This window comes from Piliocolobus tephrosceles, chromosome X, assembly GCF_002776525.5.
Source record: "Piliocolobus tephrosceles isolate RC106 chromosome X, ASM277652v3, whole genome shotgun sequence".
Lineage (NCBI taxonomy): Eukaryota > Metazoa > Chordata > Mammalia > Primates > Cercopithecidae > Piliocolobus > Piliocolobus tephrosceles.
The window spans coordinates 94,308,567-94,319,399 of record NC_045455.1 but is presented as its reverse complement, the minus strand read 5'-3'; the positions used below and the strand labels follow the sequence as shown (position 1 = coordinate 94,319,399).

The window sequence follows — 10,833 nt, the reverse complement described above, 5'->3', positions numbered from 1 at the left end:
AAACAACCCTAACCTCCTCTAAGTGGTCATTAATTAATAAAGAACCTCCAGGCTGCTATAGGAGAGGGCTGTGCACCCCGCGGGCTAGGAGAAGGCTGGAGAGCCCAGAAAGACCGCGGATGTGCCCTTCGTGCATCTTTAATCCACAGCCTGCCCCTCACACTGCTCGCCACGGGTGCGCCAGGGAGGAAGCCCCACACCTGCACCCGCGCAGAGGGGCTGCGCCCCGAGGGCGAGCCCTGCCCCTACATCCCTGGTACCCCGCCCCTCCAAGGGCCGGAAAGAGGGCCCCTGCGCACCTCTTAGGGGTCCCCCATCCTGCGCCCCCCGCCACGGGAAAGGGTCCCCGCTGTGCGCACCCCGGGCACAGCCCCTGGCCTGCACTCCTGGCTCCCGCGGGGGACGGTCCGCGCCCAGCGCCTGGCGCGCCCGGGCAGGTGGGGCGCGGGGCTCGGGGACTGACAGCGCTCGCCTCCCGTAGCCCGCCCGAGCCGCGTCAGGCAGAGGCGGGGTGGGGCGCGGTTAAAAGGCGCAGCAGGTGGGAGCCGCGGCCTTCACCCGAAGCCGAATGAGCGCGCGGCAGCCGGCGGCGCCCGAGCCCGACCTGCCTGCCCAGCCGCAGCGAAGGGCCGCCCCGCAGAGCCCGGCCGGGGCCGCGGAGCAGGTAGGCGGGCGCGGACCCGCGGGGTCGTGCGGGGGGCGAGCGGGCGGCGCCACCGGGGCCGCGCGGGGGAGGAATTTCCTCCGAGAAACCAAAGCCGGCGAGGTCGGCGGCTGGTCCCCACCCCGCCCGTGGCTCCTGCTGGGCTCGGGAGCAGGCGGGGGTGGGTGTCCGGCCGCGCGTGGGGCGACCGGCCCATCTGCTCCATCCGCGCCCTCCTGTCCGCAGCGCCCGGCCCGGCCCGGCCCCGGCCCGATGGTGGGGGCGCCGCCCGCGCTGGCCCCTCTCCGTCCGCAGAGGGACGAGGATGGGCTGGTTTGACTTTTACCCCAGCGGGGTCCCCGTGACGTGCACAACAGGTTTTATGAAGGTTTCGGACCGTGTGTCTCAGAGGCCAGAGTGGGGGCCGGGGCCCCTGTCCCCCGTTTCATTTGCCGCGTGTTGGGTTTTCTAAGCTTTGGTGGGTCACCGGCGTGTCCCCGTGGATTTGGGAAGAAGAAAGCCAGGTCTGGGATGCGGGTCTCAGTTCAGCCAAATCCTCGACTCGGGCCGAGGCGTAAGCCCCCGAAGAACCGCAGGGTATGGGCTGCGTGATGGGCTTCCGAGAAACTTGGGAAGTGCTGATGACAATAGCGTGGAAGACAGTAATTAAAGCTAATTGGCGACACATCTTAGTGAAAACGTGCAGGCACCAGAAGGCACTTCCTGTCGGTGAAGGAGACCAGTCCCCGGTGTCACGGGCATCCTGTGTTGTGCAAACGGGGCTGGCCTCCCTTCCTGGGGAGCAGGACGGTCCGGGTGGGTGTGGTCTGCCCGCAGCTCCGCACCCCCGGAGGGTTAGGGACCTGCAGCCAGGGGGGGACACTGGCCCAGCGACCTCAGTGTCCCCTGGGTGGACATACACTGTGTTTCGTGTCTGATTTAACCATGCCAGGTTGTTCTTTTCCCTCAAGTTGATTTTATGCCATACAACTATTTTCTCGCCCCAGTTCTAGCAGAATCTAACCAGTGTTCTAGAAGAAAATGTCCTGCCCCCATGCAGTCTCCTTAGAATTGCAGGGCGCTGCTCAGAACTGCTCCTGTGGAGAGCTTTGTCTGTTGTTTGGATCCAGCAGCGTCTTTGGGGGTGTTGCTTGAAGCCTGCCAAGGAGGGGAGGGGGGTTTTGAAGACAGAACACCAGGGCTCTAGCCTGTCACGTAACTAGGGGTGTGGAGGGCACCTCACTGCCACTGCAGTGACTAAAGCCTGGAAGACGCTGGTCAGTTCACCTGCCCCACTGGTTGTTTTGTAAACAAATTCTGATACAGGTAATGATGACTTTATGCTTCTTTTCTTATGTTTTCTCTTCTGAATTCTGAGTGTTAGGAAGGAAAAGAAGTACAGATCTGGCTAAACAATTTCAGTATGGCGAAAGAAAAATTCTAACTTACACGCCCTCTTCATGCATCTTTAATTCAATTTGAATATTCCAGGTGCTGTGAGCAGTTTGCACACATTAGTTTAAATATTAAATGGGATAAAATTGTGGGAAAGTAATTTCTGACCCAAGCTGCTTGGTCTGTGAGGGCATAACCTTCCAATGGCCACCTGCCACAGGTTAGGATTTCTGTTTCAGTTGCTTAGTGCACGAGCGTAGACCTGGAACCCCAGAGGGCCTGCTCCATTTTTATTCCCAGGGTCATTTAAATCTAGTTGAGCCTAAATGATTGGAAAGGACACAGTTTTGCTTGAATGAACAAACATATATTGCTAACAAGACCCAGAGAAGGAAAGTTTAACTTAATGGAAATCAATTTTTAACTCTTTGGATTCTTAAATGATGTAAGAAACATACATAATTCCATGAGTTGTCCATTTTTACATCTGGACTCCATAGACAGAAACAACGTTTCACTTTTAATGAGTTAATTTTGAAATATATGAATCCCAGACCCATTGTTATCACTAGCTGTCACTTTATCAGGACAGTTGCTGAAGTTTTTTGTCACTACATTTAAAAATCAACTGTCAGGTTGTCCCTTGGATGACCTGAGATTTCTAGAGACAAAAGAAATCTATTCTTCCTGTTTAAAGAAAGAGCCTGAGTTTTTTTAAAAAACCACTGATTTGGGGATCAGGGAGTAGCCAGGGTCTCAAACTCTCCCCTGTCCCTTTTTGTATTTCTCAAGGAGTGGGTTTGAGTCCTCAGATTGGGTGTTACCGTTATTTTGATAGGGAGAAGATCCTACTAAAGAGCACCTTTGATTATTTCATGTGGCAAAGTACAGAGCATCAGGAAGCTGGCAGTTTCTGAACTTACCTCATAACGGTTCTGGGAATGAAGAAAAATACCCACAAAGTGTATTCAGGGGACACATTGCGGCAAGGGGGGGGGGAAGTTAAAGGAATATGGCAACAGCTGCTATTTTTCCCTCAACAGGCGACATCCTCACTGACCGAGCAAAGACTGACATTCGTGTCATCATTGTGCACCATTGGCACTCCAGTGGGGTGGGAGAAGGAGCCCTGACACCCTCGTAGAGGGACCTTGCCCTCATTCTTCAAGTCTGAAACGCTGGCAGTCGTTGGAAACAGGACTCAGGTTTGCTTGTTTTGCTTTGACATTGTTTTCCTTTTATCTATGCAGACTCCCCGAGCATCCAAAGCCACCTTCAAAATTGGGAGGCACATGTTCTTGTTCTCAGATCTATCAACAATTCCCTAGATGGCCGGGCGTGATGGCTCACGCCTGTAATCCCAACACTTTAGGAGGCTGAGGCTGAGGTCAGGAGTTCAAGACCAGCCTGACCAAGATGGCAAAACCCTGTCTCTACTAAAAAAAAAAAAAAAAAATTAATTAACCAGGTGTGGTGGCATGTGCCTGTAGTCCCAGCTATTCAGGAGGCTGAAGCACAAGCATCACTTGAACCCGGGAGGTAGATGTTGCAGTGAGCTGAGATTGTACCACTGCACTCTACCCTGGGTGACAGAGCAAGACTCTGTCTCATTTGCTAAATGACATTGAAAGTGGAACACAGCTATCTAGAAAAATATGCTGAGGGGTATGGGGGCTTTCGTTTTGGTTCTGTCATTAGTGAAATTATAATGGCATCGCTAACTAAGCTAGTTGTCATTAATTTCCCAAGTAAGAAGTTTTAAAACAATCAAGAAATTTCATTACTGCAGTAAAATGCCAATCGATCTAAATTATTTGAGTTGTAAAAGGAAAGAATAATCTATCTTCATAATGCTGTGTGGATCCTCAAAAGTAAAATCAATGGTTTACTTATTTTTAGAGCTAGATATTTCAAACTGGAGCTTTGGTATCAAGAATACAGCATTGAGTTGTTCACTATGAATAGATTTACCACAAATCCAAACACAGTTTACCTTTTTAAGTTTAAATGTAACCACATTCTTAGAAGTTGAAGACTGCAGAAGGTAAGCATATCTAGTCTTCCCTTAAAAGACAGCCAGAGAGGCATCAGTTAACATGAACCTCTCTGATTTCCCAAGAAAGGGTTAATATTTTACTTTGTATTGAAAAAGCTCCGCCAATTGGCTCCAGCCCTCCAGAAGCAGGAGAGGAAAGAGGTACTTTGTTTACTACAGCTGCAACGGGTCCCAGTGGATGTCATGATTTTGGAAAGTAATTTGAAATTAGTGACAACTTCACAAATTGAAATAACCTTCAAATCTTCTCCAACCAAGAGGATTTGTGAAAGATTATGCCCTGTGGTTATGTGTTTTCACAAGGGAGAGCCTGGGGGCTGGCGCTTTCTTTGCCACGCCCAACCCCCAACATCCTTCCTCTGGACCCCTCTGCAGTCTGTCCACCCACCCTGTCCACCCAGGAAAGTCAGGACAGGAGCAGCCAGTGGAGTTGAGTCCTCCTTAAAACTTGCTGAGTCTCCTGCATTTACCGCCATCCTCCCACAGCTCCTTGAGTCGGAGCGTCTCCTGGGGCAGCCAGGACTGGCCGGTGATGGCAGCAATGTGCTGGAAATTTGGTGCTTGGTAACCCTCAACTGGCCCATCACCCTGGCCTGTCTCTTGACACTTGCAAGGGGAGCTCTCCTCTCCCTGGCCGTTGGCCTGCAGAGAATGCTGCGCAGGGCAGATCTCTAGGGCTGGCTGGTGAGCCCCTCAGGAGTGACACAGCCTGGAAGAGAATGGGGAGAGCCACTCTCTCACTGTCTCGATTGGGAAGCACCAGCTCAGTGGCGCTGAGCGCCTAGGGGCAGCCCACTGAGGACCGGGCAGGTTTGGAGAGAGGACACAGCCCCTCCCTTGGATCACGTCTGCTGTCAGGAATAACAGGGCCTTTGTGGCTCTTGCAGGAGGACGCTGCGAACCAGGAGACTGTCCGGAGTGACTGGGGACTAGACACGCTTGTATTGGGTTTAACCTCATTTTTCTCAGCAAGCTCAGCATCTCCTTTACTTTTCTTTGTTTAAAGGCATAGGTGGATTGCCGGTTTTTAGTACCAGCATTGTGAAGCACGCATTGTGAAACAGATTATTTTCTGTTCAGTTTTGCTATGTTGATAGAACACTTTCAGAGCGTGTGGTTTGGGGACCCAGAAAAATCCACAGAAATGTAAAAAGCTGCTGCCATTATAATTGTCCCTGTTTAAAAAAAAAAAAAAAAAAAAAAACAGGGAGACGCCCAAAGCTGCAGAGGTCAGGGACTCTGCTTCTAGACAGTGTGGACGAGTGTTCCTGGGGGGAATTTGTGACCTCTTGACCTTTTCTGTGACTTTAGCCTCTCAGAATCATCCAGGCCATGTCGCCCTCTGGCTCCCTGATCCGTTTGCTGCCTAGAAGGTTGGAGCACAGGGGACCACAGGGTGCCGTTGTTCAGGCAGGCCACGTGCTAGAGAACCGAGAGAACACAGCTGTCTCACCTGCTGGGGAGGTTAAATTCTATGGACTTCGAAGTGTTGGAGAAAATGTGAACCATTTATTTGATAAATCAAACTCTTGCTGATTGGGCATTTTGTTGATCAAATTTCAATAGGAGGTGTTTCTTGGTTAATAAGAGAACATCTTCATTTTATAAACAAACAGGACTGATCCCATAGGTGAACAGCTGCTGTAAAATAGGTTTAAACATCAAGATGTACAAATTTCTTGCTCCTCACTGGTCACATTCTGAAATGCTTTTGAGATAGAACATCAACAATTAGGAAAAGGTATTATACCTTTCGTCTGAGAATAATATTAATTTTACAAATCATATCATTTAACATGAGCTTTTTAAATGAAGCTGCATTTACTGTGGACATTGGCCATCTCTTTAGACTGCGAAATGTGTTGTACATGAAAGGGAGGTATTAGGAAATACACTTTAATTATGGAACGCTGGGACCAGGGCTCCTAGGGGAGCCCGCTGTGCATCGCCCCAGCAGACACTCACGCAGCCTCTGATGATATGCTTCAAGGGATGAGAAAACAGGTTTGAAGGGTAGCCCATTTCAATTTTCTTTTTTTTATTATTATTTTTTAAGAAAAACCTGGCTTAAAAGCAAAACCCTGTCTTTCTGTTAATGCTGAGTGCCAGACCCAGTTCTTAGTCCTAGATCCATGCAGGCATTGAATCCTCTGCCTCACATTCCAGGGTCACCGCCCTGTGCCTCAGCATCTTCCTCAAGCTAGTGTTTGTTCTGTTCCCTCTGCTGTGAGGTAACCTCCAGCCTCTTCCATCTGTCCACACACCTGCTGATGCGCCCCCGAGGACCACGTCTTTCCTGAAACATGAAAAGAGCCCACCCTTCTGACGTGGGCTGCCCGGGGAGCCCAGCACTCTGTTCCCTTCACACAGCCTGAGCCTGAGTCTCTTTCTTGCAAACTTGTGCTGTGGTGCTGATATCCCGCTGATAAGGATATCCCTCCTAAGGAATACCAATATTCCTGAAGTAAAATGCTAAGCTGCAGTTATTAAAAGAACCATGAAAATACAACCTACCCACGATAGGCAAGGCGTCAACAAAGACCGTTGTGATTCCAAGACTCGGTGCCATTGCCATCACCACAGTTGCTATCACGGAGCTCTTAACAAGAAATTTAGTGATGCTGCTTTAGAGTGTTGCTGCAGGCTCAACAGAAAGCCCCCCAGTTCACACATACATATTTTCTCTTATTTTAAAAATCAAGATAGTTGCCCTCCTCCAGGAATTGGGCCCCTCTTTTCATTCTGAATAATAATATTCTCTTCTCCTGTGGAAATGCTTAAAGAATTAAAAATAGAATAACCATGAGATCCAGCAATCTACATCGAGATACCTCAAAGACTTGAAAGCAGGGTCTTGAAAAAAGTATGAGTACACCCTTACTCAGAGTAGTGTTACAACAGCCAAAAGGTGGAAGCAGCCCAGTGTCCATCGATGGGTGAATGAGTAAACAAAATGGGGACCATCTATACAGCGGAATAGTATTCAGCCTCCCAAATAAGGAAATCCTGTCACTCGCCGCAACGTGGAGGAACCTCGAGGACATGATGCTGAGTGAAATAAGCCAGTCCCAAAAGACAAGTGCTATGGCTTTCTACTTAGATGAGGTCGGTAGAGCTGTCAAAATCATAGACACAGAAAGTAGAAAGGTGGTTGCTGGGGGCTGAGGAGGGGGGAATGGAGAATTGTTGCTTAATATTAATACCCAGCCAAGGGCAAAAAAAACCGTTTCTCAGAAAGCCAACGGAACTAGGAGTTGGACTTTTCCGACAGGTCTGCTGACCGCACCCGGCCAAGCATGAGAATGTTTTTAGGGTGAGCATTCCTTTTCAGAAAACCTCAGACTAGCAGGGCAAGGAGTTGAAGTTGTAAAATACCACAGCCTACCTCAAAATAAAGTTGGCTTCAGTCTGTCATATCACTGTGTCACTTTCCCAGGGCCTCTTCCACTAATAAACCTTTGCCCCCTTTTGTCTGTTCAGGGATAAACCGGCACCATGGACTGGGGGGCCCTGCACACTTTGATTGGGGGTGTCAACAAACACTCCACCAGCATCGGGAAGGTGTGGGTCACGGTCATCTTCATCTTTCGAGTCATGATCCTCGTGGTGGCCGCTCACGAAGTGTGGGGCGACGAGCAGGAGGACTTTGTCTGCAACACATTGCAACCGGGATGCAAAAACGTGTGCTACGACCACTTTTTCCCGGTGTCCCACATCCGTCTGTGGGCCCTCCAGCTGATCTTCGTCTCCACCCCAGCACTGCTGGTGGCCATGCACGTGGCCTACTACAGGCACGAAACCACCCGCAAGTTCAGGCGAGGAGACAAGAGGAATGAATTCAAAGACATAGAGGACATTAAAAAGCAGAAGGTTCGGATAGAGGGGTCGCTGTGGTGGACGTACACCAGCAGCATCTTTTTCCGAATCATCTTCGAAGCGGCCTTTATGTATGTGTTTTACTTCCTTTACAATGGGTACCACCTGCCCTGGGTGTTGAAATGTGGGATTGATCCCTGCCCCAACCTTGTTGACTGCTTTATTTCTAGGCCAACGGAGAAGACTGTGTTTACCATTTTTATGATTTCTGCATCTGTGATTTGCATGCTGCTTAACGTGGCAGAGTTGTGCTACCTGCTGCTGAAAGTGTGTTTTAGGAGATCAAAGAGAGCACAGACTCAGAGAAATCACCCCAACCATGCCCTAAAGGAGAGTAAGCAGAATGAAATGAATGAGCTGATTTCAGATAGTGGTCAAAATGCAATCACAGGTTTCCCAAGCTAAACATTTCAAGGTAAAATCTAGCTGCGTCATAAGGAGACTTTTGTCTTCTCCAGAAGGCAATACCAACCTGAAACTTCCTTCTCTAGCCTGAAGAGTTTGTCTTTATAAATGACTTTCATAATAAATAGACACTTGAGTTAACTTTTTGTAGGATACTTGTGCCATTCATACACAACGTGATCAAATATGTGGTCCATCTCTGAAAACAAGAGACTGCTTGACAGAGGAGCATCGCAGTCCCTTCGACAGGTTCCTTTTAAGTGGACTCTCTGACAAAGTGGGTACTTCCTGAACATTTATGTAACTGTTGTTGATAAAGAACATTTATCTAGAAATCGATACTTTTATTAGAAAAAGATATTTTTATAGGCTTGGATGCTTTTAGTTCTGACTTTGAATTTATATAAAGTATTTTTATAATGACTGGTCTTCCTTACCTGGAAAAACATGAGATGTTAGTTTTAGAATTATACCACAAGTATCTAAATTTGGAACTTACAAAGGGTCTATCTTGTAAATATTGTTTTGCATTGTCTGTTGGCAAATTTGTGAACTGTCATGATATGCTTAAGGTGGAAAGTTCATTGCACAATTTATTTTTACTGCTTTCTGAAGGTAGATGGAACAATATGGAAGCAGAAGGCTTTTTTAACTCACCTATTTGCCAATCATTGTGAACAACTGAAAGTGAATGTGATTACCTCAATAAAGCTCGGCCGGTTGCTTAAGCCTTCGCACGCCTTGTGGTTTCTGTTGCATCTGGGCAGCTTGCTGCCAACCCTCGTGGGCTGGGTGCTTTTGCTGGGAAGGCGACGAGTTACTGTGGGTGGAGGGGCCTGGGACCTCAACAGGGATTCGTGCATCCTCACTGCGAATGGGCAGAGGCTAAGTTTAGCAGCCTACGGGGCATTCAGTTTGGAGCGGGCCACTTGTACGACACTAGGAATGATGTCCTCAGGGTCAGTTCATCCTGGAAAGAGAGGAGGTTAGGGAAGTCTTAAGCCTTCATGCCGTGGTGACTGAGAAAAGCACCCACAGTGAGGTGGGAAACCTCTTTCCCCCCAACAATTTCCAGATTGGACACAGATACCGTTAGTGTGGGTGTGGGTGAGGCAGGTGCAGACTGATCGCTCCTGGGAGCAACGGCACACCCGTGAACTCACTCCCTGCATAAAGGGACACAGCATGATACACCACCCATGGGGACACCCGGCGAACGGTGAACACACATGTGGGCTTGGTGTGGCACGTTGATTCCTCCAGGACCGCCTTCAGAAACTTGCTCCAGAGAAACAAAAATACACTTCTCATTTTCTTTAGTCTAAAGCAAATCCCAAAATATTTCATCCATAAATATTTTAGTACCAATCTATAAAAACAAGTGCTAAGCTTTTAAAGCAAAATCACAATTTCATCATCACACTAAAACAATCTAGTTGGCATTCATAATCCCTGCTTTTTCTGGGATGTTCCTTTCTTTTTATTTTATTTATTTTTATTTTTATTTTTTGAGACGGAGCCTCACTCTGTAGCCCAGGCTGGAGTGCAGTGGCACAATCTTGGCTCGCTGTAACCTCTGCCTCCCAGGTTCAAGCGATTCTCCTGCCTCAGCTGCCCAAGTGGCTGGGATTACAGGCGTGCACCACCACGCCTGGCTAATTTTTATGCTTTCAGTAGAGATGAGCTTTTACCATGTTGGCCAGGCTGGTCTCCAACTCCTGGCCTCAAGTGATCCGCCCTCCTCGGCCTCCCAAAGTGCTGAGATTACAAGCGTGAGCCACCGCGTCCAGCCCTGTTCCTTTCTTTTTAAATTGCTGGTTGTACAAGTTATTGCATGAAGCCCATAGGAAGCGGGGAAGATCAGGGCAAATAACACAGCCTTGGCAACAATCCCAGTACGAATGGAGGAAGCGTCTTCTCCCCACCTCTCCCCCAGCTGCTGCAGTTGTGGCCCCTCCATTCCCTCTCTTCTTTTTTGAACAATAAATTGAGGTAAAATGGGTATACACAGAACTGCCCATATCTAAAGCACCCAATTTGATGGGTTTGGACCTATGGAAACACCCGGGACACCCAGCACCATAATCAAGGTAATAAAAATACCCATCACCTCCATAGGCCCCTGTGTTGCATTGTTTTTTTTTGTTTTGTTTTTGTTTGTGGTAAGAACATTTAACATGAGAACTATCCTCTTAAGGTATTCTGAAGTGCACAATACGTATTGTTCACTATGGGCAGGATGCTGTGCAGAAGATCTCTAGAACATACTCTTCTAGCATCAATGAAACTTTATATCCATTGAATAATTCCCCACTTCCTTAAATCCACAGCCCTCCCCAGCCCTGGAAACTGCTGTTGGATTCTTTGCTACTCAGAGATTGACTGTTTTAGACACACATCAGTACGATCAGGAATATTTACCTTCCTGTGCCCGGCTTATTTCACTTAGCTTAATGTC

At 48.4% G+C, this 10,833-nt stretch overlaps 1 protein-coding gene across 5 annotated transcripts; it reads left to right on the top strand.

Moving 5' to 3' along the window:
- The first annotated feature begins 475 nt into the window (after positions 1-475).
- Positions 476-9,109, top strand: GJB6 (gap junction protein beta 6). 5 transcript variants are annotated; one of them, XM_023190635.2, is made up of 5 exons: positions 551-664; positions 1,337-1,459; positions 2,028-2,134; positions 3,082-3,243; positions 7,575-9,109. In XM_023190635.2, the coding sequence occupies exon 5, from the start codon at positions 7,590-7,592 to the stop codon at positions 8,373-8,375; it is 786 nt and encodes a 261-aa protein (XP_023046403.1). In that variant the 5' UTR covers positions 551-664; positions 1,337-1,459; positions 2,028-2,134; positions 3,082-3,243; positions 7,575-7,589; the 3' UTR covers positions 8,376-9,109. The 5 variants fall into 5 exon arrangements, with proteins under 5 accessions (XP_023046406.1, XP_023046403.1, XP_031790812.1 ...); XM_031934952.1 differs by having other exon boundaries at positions 2,022-2,134; XM_031934953.1 differs by having other exon boundaries at positions 551-761.
- The last annotated feature ends 1,724 nt before the right edge of the window (positions 9,110-10,833 follow it).

Bases quoted from the DNA above. Each gene is read 5' to 3' on its own strand.
- GJB6 (XM_023190638.1), top strand. From the start codon at position 7,590: ATGGACTGGGGGGCCCTGCACACTTTGATTGGGGGTGTCAACAAACAC.